Source organism: Athene noctua, chromosome 4 (assembly GCF_965140245.1).
Source record: "Athene noctua chromosome 4, bAthNoc1.hap1.1, whole genome shotgun sequence".
In the NCBI taxonomy this organism is placed as follows: domain Eukaryota; kingdom Metazoa; phylum Chordata; class Aves; order Strigiformes; family Strigidae; genus Athene; species Athene noctua.
Genome location: NC_134040.1, coordinates 65,122,170 through 65,146,918, shown reverse-complemented (window position 1 = coordinate 65,146,918; position 24,749 = coordinate 65,122,170). Strand labels below are relative to the sequence as shown.

General features: G+C 42.3%; 1 protein-coding gene across 7 annotated transcripts in view; it reads right to left on the bottom strand.

The window, feature by feature from the left end:
- Positions 1–24,749, bottom strand: part of FAM13A (family with sequence similarity 13 member A) — a 168,775-nt gene that overhangs the window by 64,671 nt on the left and 79,355 nt on the right. For all 7 annotated transcript variants that reach the window (XM_074905581.1, XM_074905580.1, XM_074905582.1 and 4 more), the window contains one exon: positions 14,727–14,899. In XM_074905581.1, coding sequence (XP_074761682.1) covers positions 14,727–14,899 — 173 coding nt within the window. The remainder of the gene's footprint in view (positions 1–14,726; positions 14,900–24,749) is intronic.

Genomic DNA, 24,749 nt, shown 5'->3' with positions numbered 1-24,749 from the left:
CCCCTAAAATACCAACACATATCACTACACTTCAGCATGTATGCCAAGGCAACACCTGGGTTCAAACTATTTGATTTGCAAATTTTTAAATGAGATTCAACAAATTAAAAAAGACACCGTCTGGAACTAAATATGAATAATCACTTTTCTCCACCACCATCGACATTTAAAGAATGAACACACGTTTGGAAAGGAAGTCTCCTGTCAATCATCATTACAGAATTGCTTTCTCCTCTTTCTTTCCTTTTCATACTTAAGTTGCACACCAAGTAATTTCCTCAGCATATAAAACAACAAGAGACGAGGATCTGTGAACAGCACCAGAGGATACCAGATATATGTGATCTAGATAATGGATTTTACGAGGATGTGGCTGTGTCCGCCTCCTGAACAGCAGTTATCCCTTGTTTCACTGCACTGTCATACACAAATAAGGTACTATTTTTTGAAAAAAGTTCTTGCCTGGTCTGATAAAATCTGAGGGGTTTTGAGATGCTGGAGTTCTGCTCAATACCATCAATGTATTCCCACAACGTTTACTAAGTTACGCAATAACTTCCCCCTGGCAGAAACATGAAATGTAAAGTGAAGATATCATCAGGCTGAAAATTAAAGAACATACCTTTCAAAATACCACCAATACAAAATTTAAAATGCAATTTTAATGTATGTGTAATACATGCATTGATACATGTATTTTTCTCTTTAGAGTATCTGTGCATATAAACATCTGCAATTATAAATGATAAATAGCCTGTAAAATCTCCTGCAGGCCAGAAGATTTGTGTACACACATAAAATAAGCAAGTCACAAGTAAACAGAAACCATATTTGGAAACTGTAGCCCTTCATGTCCATACAAAGCAGACACAATTAAATAGGTCCTGTCCAACAGAGCACAAAGGGGAAGAAAGAGCAACTAATATGTCAAAAAACATAATATAGTAAAAGAGGAATCCTCAGAAAGTGGGTAAGTACTAACAGTGACTTTTCAAGGCTGGTACTCAGCCCTGTATCACTCAATGCTTTTATCAATGATCTGAAAGGAAATGTAAAATAACACTGGTGGGTTTTTTTGTATATTGTTTGCAAGTCATCATTAGAAGTTTTGGTATCTCCATATAAGAGTCAAATCTGGGAACTATACGCACGATGAGGGGGATACAATATAATGCAAGATCACCACTTCTATAGAAGCCCTGAGTGACTGTGTAGCTAAAGAAATTAACATTGTCCTCAGAGGCATCAGCATGGATATTCCATGGAAAAAGGTGTGTTATGTCCGTATTTCCTGCTGGGGTGGTTGCTACAGAAGACTCTGATCAGTTCAGGAAGTCCCGTTCTCAAGCAAGTTGTGAAAAACTGAAGACTGAGCAGAGACAACCCGTGAAAGGAACACCAGAACTAAACCCCACATGTTTAGTGCCTTTCAAAGAAAACAGCCTATGCATGCAGGAAACATTAATATTTGACCTAGTACTCACAAGCTTAACAAGATCCAATGGCTGGGAGTCAAAGACAGACAAATTATGATTAAAAATGAGACGTTTTTAAATGGTGAGGATAACTAACTACTGACATAATTCATCAAAGACGATGGTGAATTTTTAACATTCTTACAACTTACGATTGCCTCTGTTTAGGAACACCAAGCCTTACATAAACTGCTCAGATGTAATTTGTAGAATTTTCTTACTCATTCTCTTAACGAATACTCCTCTTGTCCAAAAGAGAAGCAGGTTGCTATCAGCTGACTTCATTTTACCACTTTTATATTTTGTACTGGCCTAGGAATAAAAGTTTTATTGGCATATCTGTGGGGAATATACTGGGTTTTGCATTGTAGCTCTTCTGTTCCTTCCTGTAACTTGGAGTCCAAGTTACCTTTTAAACAAAGCTAGTTAAAATCTGTTAAGAAGGAAATATATTCCAGAATTTTTCCTTAAACATGCTGGGACACGAGAAAACTAAGCACCAAGCTAAAAGCTTCTCAGAGCTTCAGGTTCTCAGAGTTCCTGATCTCAGCCAACAGATAAGCATGCAAGCACATTTCCCATCAAGAGGGACACCCCAAGCTCCCAGGAGACCTGGATTAGTTGCTGTGGCTGCTCTTCATTAAGCAGCAGTGTCCTTTGCCTCCACTGCCACACCCGCTTGTCAGCTGCTTTAACTTGTTCCAAAGGACTCTCGCCCCATGGGATAGCCCAGAAATTATTTCTTGGCCTCCCTCCTGGAAGGGGGAGGATTGGGAGTAGGTTCCTAAAGGGTTTTCTGGGAAAGCATCAAGTAATGAATGGTTGTGCCAGCTAATCTGCTGTGGGAACGGGGTAAGGCATGCTGTGCAACAGGTCACTAGGTTCTTCATTTGCACCAGTTAGTTCAAGTGCCAGAGCATGGGAGAGCAAGCAAACAAGAAAGAGTCCGGTCATGTACAAGTTATTTTCAAATCAAGTTTTTTCCAAAACTCTGCTAATCTAATAACATTCCTAAATATTAATGTTTAATGAAATTTCTCCTGCTCCTCTAAACACTTACGTTTATAAAACAGTCTGCACAAAGGCCCTTTAAAAATTCAGCTGTTTCAGACTGATGAAAATGTTTGCCATGGAAAACACTGAAGAAAAAGCATTCATTTATCAGCAAAACGATTCAAAAAATTTTAAAATGAGCCCTTGGTACTCCCTGTATTGTTTATATTTCCTACCAAAAATGTCACTGGTTTCACACTTTCCTACCTTCCAAAAACATCTATCCTCTGCAAAATTACTATCCTTTGAACTCCATACATCTGCATCCACCATGTTTTCTGCTTTCTAAAGCATCTTCAAGTGAAGTGACTGCAGTTCACCTTTAGCCTTACAAAAATAACAACCATATCAGAAGGGGCTGAGTAAAGCAAAGGAACAGGCCACACCATTCATGTCTGGTGCACGTGGCTTTTTACTCCACTGAAAGATAAACTGCTGTCCGTGTTGGCAAGGGAGGCAGTCTGGCAGAGTCACCCTCCAGAAAAACCCTCTAGAAATAGTTCCTCTTCTTCAGCTAATGACTGAAAGGAGTCCTCCTCCCTTTGCACAAGTGCCCCAGGTGGCCAGCCTGGCTCCCGGGAGAGGTGATGCAAAAAGATAACTTGGCCGGAGAGACTGACTCTGGCTGGGAGGCACTAAGAGATGAGTGAGCTGGGTGAGAGTAACTCCATCTCTCTGCCTAGAGCTGGAAGATGCATGTGCCACAGAAGCAAGGGAGATCCTGGCTAAAAGACAACCCTGAGCACATGTATTAAAACCTGACTGTATTTGACCAAAGCACAGCCCTCTCAGGCCAGTCCCAGGGCTTTTTCCTGCACCCAGCTGTGTGTACATCAAGAAACACAAATTATTGTTTATGCACAGACAGGTACAAGGATGCTGGGCTCAATCAGTGCAGCTCACTGCTGTGCCCCTCATTTGCAACATAAGCTTTGAGTCTAACCACCCTGTATGTGTCCAGGCTGCACAAACATGCTCCTGTCCTGCTGCAGGCCAGTCTGAACAATGTTAGGAGTGGCACAAGTGGATAGTGAAGGGAAACAAAATTTAAGCATAAGCCTATGTTTAGTTACCAGGATCATTCAGAACAACAAGAGAAAGGTCTGTAAATTTGCAACTTCCCAACCCACCTTCATAGTCCTGGGAAAAATCCAAGTTTTTCAACCCAAGGGGTATAAATCCATCAAAAGCTAACAACAGTTTAGAGGAAAACTTATTTTCTGTGATGCTCAGTAGCCCTCTCAGAATGGTGGTCACTTGACTTTCTTGCAATTTTACACTTTCTGAAGCTTCAGGGTGGGTTTTTTTGAAGGAAACACCTATACATTTTATAAAACATGGTGCACTGTTAGTAGTGCTCCCAAGAGAGTAATCATTTCATGGTGGTTAGGTGGTTCCTAACCATAATGCAGGACAATAAAAATGTTACTTTATTAGATATTAATCCCTCCGTACATGACTCAAACTTTCTGAATGCAGAGAGCTTGGAGACTGTGGAAGGGCCTGAGGAATTCATGGTGGAATCTTGTTTCCAGGAGTCCTGTCAAAGCCTTAATGACTGGAAGTCATTAACATCCAAGTGACCCTTAGTAATTTCTTTGCAATTACCTAGTGGCTTCTCTTTGCAGTCATCCCCAGTGCAAATACACTTCTTGCAACAGGTGCAGGATGAAAAGGAAAGCTTTGGTACAGAAACGGAACGGAAATCTTCACACTTTCTAACTGCAACCCTCTCAGGCCAGGAGGAAGGCACTGAGCCAATGTGAGAAAGTGCAATTTGTAGACAAGCAGTCAGCTTGGGATCACATTCCTCACAACAGATAAAATGATCTCTCATGGCCACCGACCATGAAAGAGGAGAATTTTACAACACTGAAACAGTTCAGAGACAGATGCAAGCAAAGTGACAAGCGCAGTGAGTGACAACTCTGCCCTACCACCCCCAGCCTCTTCTTATTAGACAGCCAGCTGATCACTTTGATTAAAAATATACATGTATGTCATGGGAAGTCACAGCTGAACTCTTATCAGCCTACACTGCAACGTGCTGAACACAATGTCCAAATGCACAGTTCTTTCAGCTGAACCGGGAAATTGCAGCAGCAAACAAGCCTGGCTGAGAACTCGGTGACCTCTGCCCGCTGATCTTCCTGTGGACTGCCTGCAGGACGTGGGCCCAGGTCCCCTCTGGGAAGCTGCACAGGAAGGAGTACCTCACAGCTTCAGGTGGTAGAAAACTGCTTGCTCTGCAAAGCTACCGGAAACAAAGCACACTATGCTGAACCTCCTAAGCTGAACAAAGAACCAGGCACTTCAGGAGACAGGCTAAGGAAGCTACAGGAGAGGGAACTACTTGCTTACTGCAATAAAAATAAGTCAATTCACAGTGCAGAGGCTCTGCCTCTTCCCTAGTTGCTAGTAAGATACATTAGTGATGGGTGTCTTGGCATTTGCAGACACAAATATTAAAAGCACAAAGATTTCCAAGGCTGGCTTAAATTCCTTATTATCCATGGTGTATTCTCTGATAAGAAGCCACTGATCCTTTCATTTGAAAATGACTTCAAAATTGGCACAATTTTGTTTGCACCTTATTTCCTACAGCAAAAACTATTATCTGACCCAGCTAGTATCAGAAAGCCACCAGCCTCATGAGTTGAAGGGGCTTTGTCCTCACAGTAAAAGCTGATACAAAAAAAAATGAACAAGAGAACAAAATAAAGAATCCTTGTAGCTGAGAGGGCATGCCTGAGATACAGAAGGGGAGTAATTTTTTTTCAGCTTGATTACTCAATTGCTGTGAACTTACTGTAGTCCTTTTCTGGTTTCTAAGGCTGCTGGATGCTGTCCCAGGAAACAGGAAAAGCTAATATACTTGGCTCATGGACTGAAAGAACTTTTGTTTCCATATGCACGTTATGGCATTAAAGTTCTGCTTTCTACATCTAAGAGTCATTAGAACTTCGTTTCATTTATGATTCTTGTTGCTCTACTTCCATGGCACAGGTCAGGGCATCAGATTCAAAATGTTCTCCATCCTACAAGCCATAATTTGTCACCAGGTCAGTCCTGCATAGAGGGGCAAAGATAAGATGGCTAGAGGTAAATAGGAAGGTTAGAGCAGTGTAATGGACAAAGACTAATCTAAAGGAGTAACCTGTGCAGGGTGGAAGAGAGAGGGCAAATACTTGGAAAAGTAAACTGAAATCCACCCAGGTGACTTGCATGGAAAAAATCTACATAATTACATGTTTCTGTGACTGCCATTACATCTTGGCTATAGACAGGGGAGAAGAACCCAGGAAAAGCTGAGACCACACCCTGACTCGCCATTCACAGTCACCTACCTGGGAGAGACACATAAATCACATGTCTCTGTGGCTGTGTTTTTAGAAAACGGAATGCTTTTCTTAACAACTCATTATGTAAGGCAGTTCCTACTGCCAGCATCTCACAATGCAAGAAAGAAGGGAATTGATTGCATAGGAGGGTGGAGACAAATGTACTCTCAATGTTAAATGAGTCAGCTTGGAAAAACTAACTCAACATAACCTAAAGAGACAAAGTGACAAACAGCAACAATACTTTACAGAAAAAGTCCTCTCTGAGGGCTCAAAGCAGGGCCCACCAGAGGCTGCTGCTGAACCATGCAGACAGCAACTGCCCACATCACCTCCCCACTGACCTCCTCCTAGACCTTTGCTCCCTTCTTGAGCATTTTTCTCGAAGAATCCATGCCTGTCAGAGGGCAGCCCTGCTGGCTGCCTGGCTGCAATCCCTTCTGTAAACCTGGCAGCAAGGCTCCTCAGTGATAAGGCAAATTATTACTTCGGATAGGGACTGAATGTACTGGCATGACAGACTTCAAAAACAAAAAAACCCCAAACCTAAACAAAAATAGTCAGCTAAGCAAACAACACCAGCCCCCCTGTTTGATTTGTTCTGGCAACAACAGGCACCCAAGTTCTTATCATGTGCCAGAGAATAATGGTAAGTTTTGGCTTGCCTTGGTTTTAAACTGCAGCTGCTAAAAAGAAAGCCAACAAACAGGGAAACTGTTTATAATAAGCAGAAACTTCTCAGTGTACAAATACATGTGCTTTCATACCTAAACAATTAACAGCAGGAACATGCAGTGCCATCATTAAGAAGAGGGTGCAGCAGTGTACATTAACCCATTAACCCTTATTTTAGGGAGGCTACTACAGCATGTGATCCCTTTATTTGCAGGACACAGACCAGATATAAGGATCTTTGTGGACAAAAGGTTGATATAAACAAACCTTCTCTTTGAGAACATGCACATGTTAGAAGGGCAGCACGGGGTATCTGTGCTGGCAAATCTCATTGCAGCTGTGACTGCAGCCACAAACAGGGATTTATGATCTTTGGCACACAAAGACATGGCTAGAAAGTACTGGAGAAGTCAGTTTGCTTACTGAACAACTGCTGTGATTGCTCTAAGCTTTGGCTCTCAAGAACTGCACAATGTTTTTCACAAACTTTGGCTGCCATACACACACCCATTCCCCAGCACCTAACCAGTACCAGCAAGGAAGGGTACCCAGTTGCACTCATCTGATATTTCCACTTAGGGAACGCACACAGAGCCTAACAGCACCGCAGACAGCAGGGTGCCTTCTCACTGGGGGATCCTCCTTCAAAACAGTATGAAGACTGCAAAAAGATGCAGCTCCAGCAAGTGCTAGAATAGCCACATTCAACAGCAAAGCCTATTTCAGCACTCTTTCCCAGGCAAAAGATTCAGGATGGTAACAATCATGCACCCCTGAGCCAGCATCAGGAAAGACATTTCTGTTCACCATCAACAATCCCCTGCCTTACATTTTGGCTGCAGGAAATATTTTCCTTCCTCCCTGAAGGCTTTTGCTTGTATATGAAGTTTAGCATGAAAGGCTAAGCACATTGCTTGCAAGAAGCCCTCTCTACCTTTGCATCCACTTAAATCTTAATATATCCTATCCTTGAAGTAAAGTCCGTTTGAATCTGTTATTTGAAGCACTTAAGTTTTAGCACCTCTAGGCACATCCAGTTCCTACTGCAGTTATGTATGCTCCTTCTGAACCAGAGTTTTCAGCAGACCTTTTCCTCCTGGATAGCAGAAAGAAAGAGGGACCCAAACAGGGACTCTGAGCTTCACAGAATTGCAAGCCCACCCTAAGCCCCCCTTTCACTGAGGGGTAAGGCCCCAGGAGCCCCGTTTCCTCCTGCCTATACCCTAGTCCCAAAGCTGCTGACTCCCCTAGCTCCTGAGGTCTGTGATGGGGGTCTTATGGCTCTCAACCAGGTAAAGATAAAGTATGTGTGTGGTTCCCAGGGTCTGGAGGTTTGACTGCCCTGTTCTGAAGCTCTGCACAGGAGCTCTCGCGAAAATGAGATAAGCCTTGCAGAAATACATAATGGGCTGCATGTTGCCTGCAGACTTACAACGTTCTTTCAGAGGGCCAGTCTCTTCTCTCCTAACCCTTCCTTTCTTTCTCCACTGTTTTGGGATTTACCTGAAGAGTGCGTTACTGGTATGTTTTTCTGTTACTGCATAATTAGCAGTTTGCCCTTGGCACACAGCTATAATAATGAGGCAATTTTCAAGAGAACACATATATTATGTGCTCCTGGGAATTATGGGTACATATAGTTAATCCACCTATTTTGGTCAGAAAAAAGAACATACCAACTTTACGAATACCATTTTCTTAAGATAACAGTTGTGAACAGAAGGTGATATGATTTTATGCTCTGCAATATGTTTTGACTGCAACTGATATTTCACATATTTCAGATGACAGCAGCACCTTCCAAAAATTCCTGAGATGAGGAATATCATACCTTATAAGCAGGCATAACATGTCTTTCAATATTTAAAAAGCTGGTAAGCCGCCATTCTAGAAGACATAGTCACAACTGTAGCTGCTACTTAATACACCAATCTTCATTTTAAGGTCAACTGTATGAAGACATACTGAGAGGTATTTTAAATAGTATCAAAAATTACCAAGCAACCAGAAGTCTCTCATTTTCTCCACGAAGACCTCTGCTCTAGTGTCAAATGAAACTGACTGAAAATTTATTAAAGGTTACAGTCCTTGCAGGGGAAGGGGGGGTGTGGGGTGTGTGTGTGTTACAGGCTTAGTGTGTGTGGTTAATTCTTCACGGTTACACTTGTGAGCCTGCTAAAGGTGGAGTTCAGCATCTACCATTCCGTGTAGCCCTTCATCCTCTTCTAATCCACCCCTATCGTGGTCTCTGAGCATGGAATGGGAACAAACCACAGGTGTTTTCATGAAACAGCAAATGATTATCATTGCCAAGAACAACCTTTGTTCTTTTCTAACAAAGATCATATGATAACTGAACAGATACCCTCATTTCACTAAAATGTACCTGATAATTACCTATAATTAATGATAACATTTATTTAAGAACTGTTAGTACCTTGTGACACAAAACACCCAACAAGAATAGCAGTGTGTTTGCAAAGTACTTCATAGTCTAGGTCAGATGCCAGAGTCCTTCTGCTGAAAAAGGTGAAAACTCCTAATGTAGCCTTGCACTGAGATAACACCAGGTAATACCTCACTGTGAGCTTTGATTACACAGGAGTGACCCAAGGCTGTCAAAACCATGTTTAAAACCACTCCTGATATATCAGAGCACTGTATTAATGCCAGGGAATTGAGGTTCCTGACTGTTGCACAGAGAGATGTCCCTCAAGTGCTCTAGGTCTGCTAGAGATCTCTCTCCCCTCTTCCTCTTCGGGATGGTCCAGGCCCTCCTCTCCATCCCATCCTGCCCAACAACCTGCCATCCTGGAGCTGGGTAGAAACCAATAAGAGCTACCTACTCTTCCTTCAGCAGCAGCAGTAGATCACTGACAGAAAAGTACCACAAGCTAACACCAGTGCAGATATTCAATTATTACCAATTAGGTAAATATGTACAGAAGTATCATACAGGACAGAAAACTAGGGCATTCTTGAACAAAATGGGATTACAAAATAATTAATTTCTACATTTTATTAATTTCCCAGATAAAATTAAGAGATGTAGACATCTTTCACCTCAAGGCCTGAGCATAGAGATTAGGCTTCTGCTTAATTACAAACACATCTCATTTGGTGTTTCATGTCCTGTGCCAGTATTGGCCCAACTGCCCCATGCTTCAACGGTATTCTTCTACGGAATTACATATTGATGGGAAAGTATGAATTCCTACAGTAAACAATTACATCTTTTGGGGAATGTTCTCCTAAAAAGAGTCACAATGTTTTGGGGCACTTCATGAAGTACATCAGTCGCACATACCTTCCCAGGCAGGAGACTCAGCAGTCCTTTGTTTCAACTCTCAAGCACCTGACTTCCCTTTACACCTTGCAACATGTACGGGAGTGCAGGCATGGGCATGCTCTCTGCCAAGCTCCAGCATACCAATGCAAGAGGTCGTAACTACTGACCCAGCCCCACCTGCTTGACTCTGTCTCGTTGGTAGAACTGTATTGCTTCTCAGTTTTGCCAGCTGACCTGCTTTGGTAAGTGTTTCCTAACTTATCTCAGTCAAAAGCAGCTAGATTAATGAAGACGTGTAAACAAACCTGATGTCTTCTGGCTGCAGGAGTTTTGGGGGCAGGCTTGCGGGCAGTAAACCACACAGCTGACACAGCCTGAAGTTAAAGAGCATGTGTGCCCACAAGGGCTAGAAACTGGATTTGACATCTATGCTTCACCACCATCATTATGATTCAAAATCTGGTGTTAGTGCATAATTTCCTAACTCGTCCCACAATTATTATGAATCAAAATCTGGTGTTGGTGCATAATTTGCTAACTTGTCTCGTAAGCTGAGTGCTGTCTGTCTGTCTGAGCTAGTGCTGAGAATAGCACCCGTCTCCTGCTTACACAGTGAAGTCACACAGTTACGTGTCTGGCAACACTGCCTCTGTTTTGTGTTCTGGTCGGTATGCAGAGACACTGCGGTGTCATGTTACATGACATGTAAATAGCACTATTTCCCACAGAAAGACAACCCCATATTTCAGTAGCATACACTAATTTCCCACAGTAACCTGAATTCTTCACGTCCTGCACTAGACGCAAGAAGAAAGGGAATGACAGACTCAATTCAATATTCTGAGAACAACTAAAAGATACTAGTTCAGTCTGATGTTCAGGGAAGGACTTTACAAGAAACCAAATTGCCCGTTACCTGTTCACCTCATTGGCAAAATGCCAGCAATTGCAACTCAAGATAATCTTTTATATAGATATTCTTACAGATGCTCTAGACAGATAGACTCTTATAAATTCCATTAGATACTATAGATACTCTATAGATACAACAACTCTATAGATACTTTTCTGTTCTCTGTCTTGTCTGAAAAACAACTAGTACTATCATTCCTGCCAGAAAGATAAAACCCCTCAAAAGCTCCTTCCTTTTTGGATTGAGAATGGGAATAAAGTCAGACATCTAGTAAGACTTAAACTGGGCAGATCAAATACGCTTAATTACTAAGAGGAGACACCTTACATTTCAGTTGCATCTTGTGCTCAGTGTAATTTCTAGTGCCCGATCTTCATAAAATCATAGAATACCTGGTTGGAAGGGATCTCAAGGATCATCTGGTCCAACCTTTCTGGGTGAAAGCAGGCCTAGACAAGATGGCCCAGCACCCTGCCCAGCTAAATCTTAAAAGTGTCTGATGTGGGGGAATCTACCCCTACCCTGGGGAGATTATTCCAATGGCTGATTGGTCGAATTGTGAAAAATTTTCCTCTTCTGTCCAATCGGAATCTCTCCAGGTAACTTGTACCCACTACCCCTCACCTTTTCCATGTGAAAAGGGAGTCTCCATCTTTGTAGCCACCCTTTAAATATTGGGACACGGTGATAAGGTTTCCCCTAAGCCTTCTCTTCTCAAGGATGAACAAACACAGTTCTCCCAGCCTTTCCTTGTGTGGCAGGCTTCCCAGTCCTTTGATCTTTGTGGCCCTCCTCTGGACCCTCTCCAGCCTGTTCACATCTTTTTTTGTATAGCAGGGACCAAAACTGACCACAGTATTCCAGGTGTGGATTTACAAGTGCTGAGTAGAGTGGGATGATGACATCTCTGCTGGTGATGCCCTTGTTGATGAAGCCCAGCATCCTGTTGCCTTTCTTTGACACTGCAACACACACTTACTAGTCTGCTGTTCCATACTGAGCTTGTTGTCCACCAGGACCCCCAGGTCCCTTTCCACAGAGCTGCTCCCTAGCCAGGTAGATCCCAGCCTGTGCTGCACTCCTGGATTATGTTTTCCTGGGTGCAAGACCTTACACTTGTCCTTGCTGAACTTCACAGGGTTCTTGCTAGCCTACTCTTCCAGCCTATCCAGGTCTTCCTGCAGGGTGGCTCTCCCTTCCAAAGTGTCTACTTCTCCTCATCAGCAAACTTCATCAGTGTACACTGGATCCCATCATCCAGATCACTTATTAAAATATTAAACAGCATTGAGCCCAACATCGATCCCTGGGAGACCCCACTTGTGACAGATTGCCAGTTTGAAAAGGAGCTATTTGCCACCACCCTCTGGGTGTGGCTGTCAGCCAGTTCCCTACCCACTGCACAGACCACTTCTCTAGGTCCATAATAGACCGGTTTCTCTAGGAGGAGGCTGTGGGGAACCGTATTGAAAGCCTTGGAGAAATCCAGGTAGACAATGTCCACAGCTTGCCTACTAAACCGAGCAGGTTACTCTGTCACAGAAGGTGATCAGTTTTGTCAAGCATGATTTGTCCTTGGTGAATCTGTGCTGATGTTTCCCAGTCATGTGCTTCATTTGACTTGTGACAGCCCCCAGAAGAATTTGTTCCATAACTTCCCCAGGGATTGAAGTAAGACTCATGAGCCTATAATATCCTGGATCCTCCTTTAAGCCCTTCTTGTAGATGGGGGTGATATTAGCCTTCTTTCAGTTTTCTGGGACATCCCCTGATCTCCAAAGACTTCAGAGAGATTATGGAGAATGGTCTCACCACATCAGCCAGCTCTCTTGACACCTCGCCGTGGTTTCAGCCTGGAGGGCAACTGAGCACCATGCAACCCTTCACTCACTCCTTCCCCCGCTAGAACTGTGAAGGAGCAAATGAATCAAAAGGCTCAGATCGGGATAAGGATGTGGAGGGGTGGCTCACCCATTACAGTCACAGGTGAAAGACAGGCTTGTTAGGGGAAGAAAAATAACATCACTTTAATTCAAAACACTAACAAGGACAACACTTAATGGAAAGAACGGGACAGTGAGAAGCATTACCATATCTTAGAAACACCTCCCCCCACCCCTCCCTTCTTCCAGGGCTGAGTTTTGTTCCCAATATCTCTACCTCCTCTCCCCAGCCATGCAGGGGCAAGGGATGGGGGGGCGCAGTCAGTTCACCCCTTCTTCCTTCTCAGGGACAGGGGATCATTGTTCTGCATTCTTTCCCTGTCTTCATGTGGCTCTCTTCTCACAGAAGACAGTCTTCCATGAATTTTCTCTGTTGTGAGTTCTTCCTATGGGCTGCAGCCATTCCCATGCTGCTCTGGTGTGACTCACCCCCATGAGTTGCAGTCATCCAAGTGCCGATCTACAACAGTGGGGCTGCCTTCTCTCCTCAGAGTCCCAGCCCAGCACAGCTACCTGCTCTGGTGTGGGGTCTTCCACAGGCTGCAGGTTGGCCTCTGCTCCACTGTGGACCTCCTTGAGTGGCAGGAAGGGTGGCCCTGCTGTCTCACCATGGGATACAGGAGGGCTCTCTGCTCTGGCACACCTTACCCCCTTCCTCATCCTTCCTTCCACTGACCTTGGTGTTCACATAGGTGTCTTTCTCCTAACATCTCCTCACAAGTCCCCCCCCCCCCCCCCCCCCCAGGTTTCCCTTCTTAAATACATTATCAAAGAGGTGCAGCCATCATCACTAATTGGCTCAGCCTTGGTGCAGAGGTGGGTCTGACTTGAGATGGGGAGCTTTCGAGAAACTTCTCACAGGGAGCCACTGCTGTAGCCCCCTTCCTTGCTACCAAAAACCCTGCCACACAAATGCAGCATACACCCTCACGTGGATAATGACAGGGCCCATCGATTTGTAGGGGGCAGGCTCCTGCAATACCAACTCTTCCTTCACTGATGGTAAGTCTATGTTTGCATCGACCTGGATTTTTGTTCCCAAGGCTGGGGGCCCAACAATGTTGGTAAAGACAGAGGTGAAGAAAGCGTGGAGAACCTCGGCCTCTGCAGTGTTTTTGGTGACTAATTCAACTCTCCTGTTTGACAGTGGGCCAGTATTTTCCTCCTGTTACTGCTTGTTGTTTACATACTTAAAGAACCCTTTCTTGTAGTTTTTGACATGTCTGGCCAATTTCAATTCCAGCTGAGCTTTTGCTTTTCTAACTGCATCATCTCTGCACACCCTGGCAATGACCTTGCAGTTCTCAAAGGGTATTCGTCCAGTTTTCCATCTCTAGTACGCTTCTCTCTTGGTTTTTCAGCAGACTCAGAAGATCACACTCACAGTTAAGCCAAGGAGGTCTCTCACTCTACCTGCTTCCCTTACCTTTAAAGGGGATAAACTGGTTTTGTGCTACTCGGAGAGCGTTCTTGAAAAACTCCCAGCACTTGCTAGCTCCTTTATCCTCCATGGAAGCTTCCCACGTAATCCCTCCCAACTGAACTCAGCAAGCTGAAGTTTGCTATTTTAAAATCTGAAAGTTTTGTCTTAGTACTAACATTCAGCATGCTCGGCAGGATCCCAGACTCATAATACTGTGATCACTGCAGCCAAGGATATCACTAACCAATACATTACAAAGCAGGTTTTCTTGGTTTGTGCACAGCAAGTCCAGCAGTGTCTCATTCCTTGTTGGCACATTGAACATTCGTATGAAGAAGCAGTCTTAGATCAGTCCTGTCCACCTGCACTCCTTCACCAAGTAGGTCACCTTCATATGCTTGAAAATTTGTATTGGAAGGCAAACTAAAGCACACAGCTGGCTTTGTAATGAACCTGCTGGAACGTGTGTCTTCAACAGGGATGCGCGCATTAATTTGCCTTAGACCCCAGCATACTGACTTTGTAAGTGTCAATGCAAAACAAGCATTCAAAATGCTCAGAGCTGGAGGTGCAGATACAGAACAAACACAAGAGACAAAAAAAGGAACACTAACCTGGAGAAAAATGCATCACTGTTAATGAAGGAGATCTCATCTGTTAAATCCATCTCCTTCCAACATGAACCACCATCTGTTAATCGGAAGCTGACCTGAGGTATTCCATCTGACAGGTCTGGTTGTGGCACTAGGCATGTTTGGCTGGATCCTTCCACTGTGGACTTTGTCATCTACAGAAGCAAAGAAAAAAGAAAAGTGAAATGTGAAAGGAAGAAAGGGCAGAGCAGCCTTTTCAGATAATCTGTAACAGAAAGACATTCTGTACCAGGGTACAAAGAGCAAAGAATATGACAAGGTACAAAATAATACTAATACTAATACTAATACTAATACTAATACTAATAATAATAATAATATAAATCAAACCTTCTGCTTGATAAAGATTACTTAAAGAAAAATAAAGATGTGTCTATTGAAAGAACAGGGGCAAGAGTGAAATTAAAAAAAGGTTGGTTTTTTTCTGTGTCACAGAAGACAGACTAAAAAATTTCCCATTGAATTTACTTCTTGACACAACTGGAGAAACAGATGTTAAAAGCAATTATATACCTCATCGCCCTCCCTCATCCTTTTTAATGACAATTGATGTCAACACGTGCCCTGGAAGGAAATTTCTCAGGCCATGCATGTTCTGGATTGGTGTTCTTTGCCGAGGCAGCCAGGACAGAGTTGGAAGCTTGGCTCCTTAAATCCAAGACAAAGTTTCCAAGCACCACTAAGCCCATCTAGAGGAAGGCCAGGGCTCTTGCTCTCACCCTTCAACAGAGGTGTACAGAACATAAGAGACAGTACTGTGTCACATGGGTGTTCAGTATCAGTGGCATATAAAGGATGCTTAGGGGAGAAGGACAGCAAGTTCAGAAGTCTGCGCCTCATGCACTGCCCCAGCTTTTGGCAGTCTGTGGTTTAGGCTCTTTTTGACTTAAAGATTACACCTGTTTAACAGCAAACGTTGAACCTAACCTTTGTGATTATGTTCCATTTTCTCGTGTTCACTTCTATCTTTAGCCTTCGCAAGATCCTATGGCTGGGAGTTTCATAACATTGTTACATGTTGATTAAAATAAAAACAAGAAGTACTTCTATTTTTGATATGGTGACAGATAATCTGTCCCTTATTTAGAATCATGAGAATTTGCAAATAATTGTTTCTTATACCTTCTCCATATCATTCTTGACTTTATACTTCAGTAGTAGTCTCTAATCAGAGAGAAAAATCCCAGTTTATATAGTCTCATATTTAACAGAAGTCATTCTGAAGCCTTTAATCCTTTTTGCTGTTCTTCTCTACACTTTTTCACCTTCTACTATGTCCTTTTCGAAATGTAGCCAGAACTGCAAGCAGGATTAGATATGTAGGCAGATTAAGTAGTGGCTTCTTATCAAAACCCAACTTTTTATATGTTTACTGAGCTGACAGCTTTGTAATGCTTCTGCAGTATCAAGATCTCTTTTCTGAAAACAATTGCTAATTTAGAGCTCATCAGTATATACATTTATACAATTTGTGGGTTTTTGTGGACCTTTGTTAGCATATAGTGACAGAAATTCAACAAATCCTTTTTTCACCCTATACAGAGTAAATCAGGAGTCTTCTGTTAGTCCCTGTAGCCAGCTTTTAGTTTTTCCTACCTAATAATTTTCTATTATAAGCGCATTCAGTTTCTTTCTGGTTCATTACTGAAGCAGTTGAATAGCACAGATGCCAACAAAGATCCTTTTCTACAGCTGGAGGTGACCACTGTCTCTCAGGGACAGTGTCATCTCTCATCACGGCCTTTTGGTGCTACTTTACCATCACCTCCTAGAGCTGATGCCATGCACACCAGAAAAGCTCTTAACTAGAGTAACAAGAAATGTCGTTGACACATATGCACAAACCTTTAAACTAAAACAGTTCCTACACTGTCCCATGAGCACTTTACAGAAGCACAGGTAGGTGTAAGCAAAGCAGGCAACTTTTATGATGTACCACATACGGCAGCAGCGATCCATGTCTGGAAAACAGCAGGAAGACAAACTTTCCACCCCTACCATACCACGTGCATCCTGTTTTTAAGAACACATTTAACAAAGCTAAATAATTTTGCTACCAGGTACTGCATTTGTAGAATCTGCCTTACCCAACAAGAAGCTCTAGGAAACTGGCAACATCTGGCGAACAGCATGTATCAGATTCTGTGTGAATTGTTTATGAACTTTACACTGATTTACAGATCTCCTTATACTGGAGAATTCCATAAAAAACCTGTTTATTATACTGGTGCTCTGAAAGGAAAAATAAGAGTTTTGGTACAGTCCACAATTCTTCTTGCTTTCTGGTGCTAAAAGATCACTTGAATGCAGGCACTTCCAACAAAAGGCATTACAATCACATACAAGCTCTGCAGAAAAATTGTGTCTGAAAGATCAGACTCAAATTTAGGATTACCACTGGCTTTTTAGGGCACTTCAAAATCATTAAGAGGAAGGAACCATTGTTTTCCACCCTCTGTTCCAGCTGATCTATAAGCTAGTATTCTGATAGCTTTGGAAAACTGTATCATAGCATTGTAGTTATTTCTTTTGCAATATAGTCTACAAGTAATGGCAACTGATACCTGAATTCAACTTAAATTTACTTTCTTTCTGTGCAAAACTGGTTTCAGTTGCATTAGTATAAAAATATGTGTAGAAAAAAGCATTCCTTGAACTCATATGTATTAAAAGCTAAATAAACTTTTAATCAATGTGTCTTTAATCCTTATTAACGATAGGAAGGAACAGTGTTCAGTATGACATTCCACAGTTTTTAGTAACCCTGTGAAAAAGCCACCTGCACAACTATTGTTAACATCAGCACTTCGCTGGGGTGCCACTGAGATGAAGGTGTGCCTGTGGGTAGAAAAGACTTCTAGTAATTGAATTCCTCTCAAAGCAGATTAAAGAAGTATGAATAGAAGCAGCTTAAATGATTTTTGGGTGGTGGAGCTCTCAAGAGAAATTTTTTGGCAGATTTCTTTGTTCATGCACATGTGTATGCTTCATGCAATGAAGTTTGAGAGAACAATACCTTACAAAGTGAGGACAATACCCTGCAAAATAGCAATGCTATAGGTTATTCATTATCAAGATGATACTGAGAAGACAAGCATATTTAGCTATTAAAAGATACAAAAGAGAGGAAAAAACCTCCAAACACTTTATAAAGGATATTTTAATTTTCTCCAACGCACCACTTCTTGTGATTAGTCTAATGTGCAACATCACTCTGTGGGTGGAGGATAGCCACTGAAACCCCTGGGAGGGCTGTTACTAAGGCACACAAGAAATCTGTAAGAAGTTCAAGCTTTAGTTTAAAAGGAAAAAAAAAAAGTTCATATGGAAACTTGTTGCATGGTGTAAAACATTTCTACAGGCTGTATCTTGTTATACTCTGTATGTACGAGGTACTGCGGGAGTTACCTGTGCAGCACGTCTTCATTTGCGTTTTGCCTCCAGAGCAGGCAATCCACTGAATGACAAAGAAAGATTCAAGTGAGGTTTATAAAGGTTGTTAGTGGAAGAATCCCACCATTCCCCAGGTAAGGACTACCCTTAACCACAAGGTAGTTGAGTTGCTCTCAGCTCATAATGTTCTTAAAAATATTAAGAAACAAAAAAGCAAGCTGCTGCCTAGTCATTAAAATACCATCTTGTACAGCGACTGTATCGATTCTCTTAAGAAAACTTCTGGAAATGGTATCATGCTTTGTGTTTTAGCTCACAGCCCTTCACATTTGGTTTATGCTGCTTTTAGTTTGGGTTTTTGAGGTTTGTTTGTTTTTTGTTTTTTGTTTTTTTAGATTTAACAACAATCGTCAAGCAAATGCTAACTTGACTTTGTTTCTTATTTTTGATCACTATTATGAAGTCTAGTTGGAGGCAAACAACTAGCCTTAATGAGCTGTATGATAAGGCAGAATGTACCATCAGCAAGTTTGTGGATGACACAAAACTGGGAGGAGTGACTGACATGCCAGAGGGTCATGCTGCCATCCAGAGGGACCTTGACAGGCTCGAGAAATGGACTGACAAGAATCTCATGCAGTTCCACAAGGGGAAGTGCAAACTCCTGCACCTGGGGAGAAACAACCAGTACGTGCTGGGGGCTACACAGCTGGAAAACAACTGGGCAGAGAAGGACCTAGAAGTCCTGGTGGACAAGTTGAGCGTAAGCCAACTGTGTGCCCTTGCCACAAAGAAGGCCAACAGTGTCCTGTGTTGCATTAGCAGAAGTGTTGCCAGCAGGTCAAGGGAGGTGATCCCCTCTACTCAGCACTGATAAGGCCGCACTTGGAGTGCTTGGCTCCCCAGAGTTGTACAAGAGAGCCATGGATATACTGGAAAGAGTCCAATGAAGGGACATGAAGATGATGGACAGGAGCATCTCTCCTCTCAGGAAAGGCTGAGAGCGCCAGGACTGTTCAGCCTGGAGAAGGCTCAGGTGGGATCTTATCAAAGTGTACAAATACCTGAAGGGAGGATGTAAAGATGGAGCCAGGCTCTTTTCAGTGGTGCCCAGTGACAGGACAGAAGACAATAGGCACAAACTGGAACACAGGAGGTTCCCTCTGAACATCAGGAAACACTTTTTCACTGTGAGGGTAACTGAGCACTGGCACAGGCGACCCAGGGAGATTTTGGAGTCTCCATCCATGAAGACATTCAAAAGCCATCTGGATATGGTCCTGTGCAACTGGCTGTAGGTAATCCTGGTTGCGCGAGGGAGTTGGATGAGATGACCTCAGAGGTTCTTTCAACCTCAACCACTGTGTGATTTTGTAATTTTCCCTTTGACATTCTCATCTATCCAGCAAGTGAACTGAACATGTGAATACCAAGATGCCTAATGTTGTGTGGCACATGTCAAAGGAGTATTTTGTCCCAGGCAAAATCTAACTGATATAGTCTGCCAAAGAGAAATCTATAAATCTTTGTAAATACATAAAAAGCTTCAGTCTGGAAGACGATAATAAATCCAAGAACAACCTCAAAGAATAGGGATGTTTTGGTTGAAGACCAAATAATTTGAAATTTGTCTTCTGAAAGTTTTTTACCTGGTAAAGCTTAACCTCAAGCTGCATTTGACAAAGATCTGATACAGCATGAACCAGATGTTTTGTGGGCTGTTACATTACAGTTACAGTCTGTGGCTGTTGAAAGCATGGGCTCTGCCAAAGTCTGCTACTCTGTAATTGAAACATCTTCATTCTCAGCTAAATACAAGTAAAATAGTATCAGATGCTACTAACGATCAAAGGAACCATCCCAATAAAGAATAATCAAACACCAAAGAGCAGACACCTACAAGGAATTACTAGACCATACATCCTGCATTTGACTTTCAAGTTTTGCTGTCTCATAAAGTTCAGCTGTAAAGAACTGTGTTTGCAGTAATACTCTGCAGTTTTATGACCAGTATAAACATACATCATGATGGGTGTTGAAGAAAGTCCAGGAAAATCTTTCCCCTAGAGGCACAAACTGACCAGACAAGGTGGCATCATCTCACACATACCACTGCCAAGATTCTTTATAACTGACTGGGTGCATCACAGAGATGTTTCATCTCCCGGTGAGGTGTCAGAAGTTCCTGGGTTCAAAGATCAAAGATAAATATGCCATATATTCTAAAGATCTGATGGGTTCAAAGATCAAAGATAAATATGCCATATATTCTAAAGATTTGATGTGGTATGGTGGCTCTAATCTTTCTCTGTTCTTGAAGAATGCCAAGATGAGTCTGAAGAGCTCTGTGCATATGTATCATCATGCAGTAAAGATACAGATCCTTAGCACAGGTCATCCTGCTTTTCTGAGTACCTCACTCATCTTCTCAAGGAGGAACAAGAAAAACTTCCAATATCCTAAGCTGTGCATGAACACATAAATAATTAGGGCAATTCATACTCAAATGAGTAAGTAAATATGAAATCTAAATGCAGAACTTTTGGAAGAAGCTAGCTGTGAGTTTATATTTAAATATCATAACTGAAAGGATGATAAAGATGTTTCCCTAAGGTTATAAGCAAAAAAAAGGAGGTATTTAAAACATATACAGCACCTTCTTTTATCTAATACTGCATGAACGTAGTACTCTTCCAGACAAGAGAGAAACCTCACTCAAAAACTTCCTTAATAAACAAATGGTACTCAGAGTTGGCCACCAAAACAAAGAGGTCCATATTACCTTCTGAAGGGCTTCATATTTGTCAGCCTAGGGCTCTTTCAGTTTATAAGCTGTGTGTATCAATAAAAATATTCTACAGAATAGAAAAATGCATGTTTCTCTGTAAAAACCTAGGCATGGCTGAGCAATGCAGGGAAATTTAGAATGTTGTTTTCTCTCTCTGTAGTCTCAATTTGGCTAGCTATCAGCAAACACCTTACACATCAATCTACCAACTCATCAGTGTTACCCTTGCTTCATGAACAGCTGAGAAAGGGAGACCATCAGCCAGATGTACCTCTTGCCTGACAGCTAACCAACCTGCTTCAACCAGTTCTGTCCAGTCAAATAATGAGGGAATGAGCCACCTGTCAAAGTTACCGAAGCTTGGTATTTGGCCACTGATACCTCTTGAAACAAATACATCACATTCACTCCATCTAAAACACCAACTATTTCAATGGGATTTCTAATCACACATGGAGCTGTAAGCTCTTAATGGTAACAACAATGACAGTGAATTATATCAGGTTGCTGGAGGGTTTAGGTCATCCTAAGCTGTCCCAGATAATCAGGTGGAAATTCCTGCTGAGACAGCAAAGCCCTTCAAGTTATACAGTGAATAGACAAGTATTTATGCTGTACTTGTGTTGTTTTCCAAAGCTTCATAGTGCAGTCAGCTCTCAACACCACCAGATTCACCACCATTTTATCGCAGTCAGGGATTTCTGAGATGAATCTGGATGGGATGAATCTCCTACAGCTGTAAGGACCATGTATCTTCCAGGCCTAAAGGGCTTTCAAAGTCAGGGATGATTCTGCAGTGAGATTTTTCAGTTACATTCCTCTCACAAGTCTGATATTACTTTCTCACTTTCTATTCCTATGCTCCAAAGGAGGGCCTGATTCATTACATTACTGGCCACGGCACAGAATTTCTGCGTGTGAGGAAGCAAGTGCCAAAGTCACAGTTTGAGTCCTATCGGTACTACACTAGCAGGACAAAGATGTCAGAGAGGCTGTGGAAAAACATCATTTAAACCTACCTGAACTATGCTGGTGTTCTTTTCCATAATAGTAGAGCTTAAGGAAAGGGAAGAGTTATGGATATCATTTACCTGGACTTCTGTAAGGCCTTTAACACAATCCCCCCCAACTACTAAATTGGAGAGAGATAAATTTGATGGATGGACTGTACGGTGGATAATGAATTAGCTGAATGGTCGCATCCAGAGGGTAGTGGCCAACGGCTCAATGTCCAGATGGAGATCAGTGACAAGTGGTGTCCCTCAGGGTCCGTACTGGGACCAGTGCTGTTTAGTATCTTCATCTACCATTTGTTGAGTGCACCCTCTGCAAGTTTTCAGATGACACCAAGCTGAGTGGTGAAGTTGACATGCCCAAGGGATGGGGTATCCTTCAGAGGGACCTGGGCAGACTTGAGAAGTGGGACCACATGAACCTCATGGGTTTCAACAAGGCCAGGTGCAAGGTCCTGCACATAGGTCAGAGCAATTCCTGGGATCAACACAGGCTGGAGGATAAAGGTATTAAGGCATCCCTGTGGACATGGACTTGGGGGTACTGGAAGATGAAAAGCCGAATATGAGCCAGCAATGTGCACTCACAGCCCAGAAAGCCCACTGTTTCCTGGGCTGCATCAAAAGAAGTGTGGCCAGCAAGCTGAGGAAGGGGATTCTCCCCCTCTACTTCGATCTCGTGAGACCCCACAGGGAGTGCTGTGTCCAGCTCTGGGGGCCCCAACATAAGAAGGACATGGACCTGCTCAAGTGAGTCCAGAGGAGGCCACAAAAATGATCAGTGGGATGGAACATCTCTCCTGTGAGGACAGGCTGAAATAGTTGGGGTTGTTTAACCTGGAGAGACCCTATCGTGGCCTTTCAATATTTATGGGGAGGGTTATAAGAAAGATGAGGACAGACTTTTTAGTAGGGCCTGTTGTGATTGGACAAGGGGTAATGGTTTTAAACTGAAAGACGGTAGATTCAGGCTAGATATAAGGAAGAAATTGTTTATGATGAGAGTGGTGAAACAGTGGAAGAAGTTATCCGAAGAGGAATGGTAGAAACATTCCTAGAAACATTCAAGGTCAGGTTGGATGGGGCTCTGAGCAACCTGATCTAGTTGAAGATGTCCCTGCTCATTGATGAGGGTTTGGACTAGGTGACCTTTAAGGATCCCTTCCAAGCCAAACCATTCTATGATTCTAAGTCCTTAGGCCTGGACTGAACTTAAAGCAACAGAACAATCATCTTTAGGAAGACTGCTCTAAGTGCAAAAAATGGGCCTGTGAGCAAATACTTACCGAAGCATAGGCTCAGTTCAGAAAGTAATAAAATGTAAAAAAGTAATTAAAAACCACCTTGTCACTTCACCTACCACCCACAATATTGATTTTAAAACCACATAGGCATATTTCAGCTGACAAGTTCTTCTCAGAGAAAAAATGCTTCATCATCCTAAATTACAAACACTGGGAGACAAAGATCAATAGCTCTATAATTCTTACCAGATTTAGCAGAGAGTCAGCATAGATATCATAAGCAATAACACATACTTGCAAAATTCAGTTACCAGCTCTCTTCCATATTCAGAACCAAGCCCCAAATCCTTCCTTGATTAACTGCCACACTGAAAACATAAAGTCACGATGAATGCAGTCATCCTTAGAATCTGTGCAGCTGCCACTGCCAAATTTGGATTTCTCTTACTCTACTTGTATTTTTAGGCATTAGATCACTAAAACACCTCCTCTGTACTCCGCCCTACTCAGATATCAAAGTTATAAATTTCATGCCATCCGAAAGTGTATGAAGCTTTAAAGTTTAACCAAGTTCTGATGTTTTATGCAAATTCCTGTGGACAAGGCCCTTTGGATTCAAAGAGCCAAGTATTATCTTCCATTAAACCACATCACCACAGCCTCTATATTTTACAGAAGCCACTGCAAACAGCAGAGCTGCTTAAATGCTTAGAATTAAACACACCCTTTAAAACTTTGTTAACTCTGAATTATTTCAGAGGTAGGGAGCTAGCAATGCTCTCAGAAAGCCTATGAGATTCAAATACAGCTATGCAGATATTGCATGTCTAGCTCCATTGTAACTGGCTGTGAATCCTATAATTTTATTTCAGTAAACTTCCTCAAATTAAAGTCGTGTCTGTTACAGATCATCCATGGACTTCAAATTGTACAGGAAATACTTGCATCAGACTTAGGACCATTTTCTTATTTGTAACTGCTGTATCGAATTTTGTCCATCTTCAGTGAAGTTTTAAATTAATGTTGTAACAGCAAGTTCATTACTAATGGTGTTGCAGATACCCAAATCACAATAAATTGACTGTCTCTAACTGCACCAGATACACAGAGCTAATCTAAATGAAGAACAGCAGACACTTATTTTACATATTAAAGTTAATAGGTAGGATTCTGAATACAGACTAAGGTTCACTGAGATGGTAACAGTTTTTCCCCAGTTACTTCTCTACCAAAGCAAATTCTTTGAAACTTCAGAAATGCTGCCAGTAGAAAAGTCTGAAGAAAAAGAAATCTGTGCAATATGGCTGATTCTCATCTAAGGCCACATTAAACCACCCTAGGAGACTGCACCTGTGGTTTATCAGTGTTGTTTAAATTATGATGTCTCAGTAGATGTATTTGAGCTTGCTACTCACTGTTCTTTGCACGAACAAGATGAAAAGGAGATGCATAGAGGAATCAGTTCCAGCTACCCTCATCTTTAAACAAGTCTACAGAAATGGGGTGAACATGACTTTTGTGGTACCTACCCTGTGGACCACATACT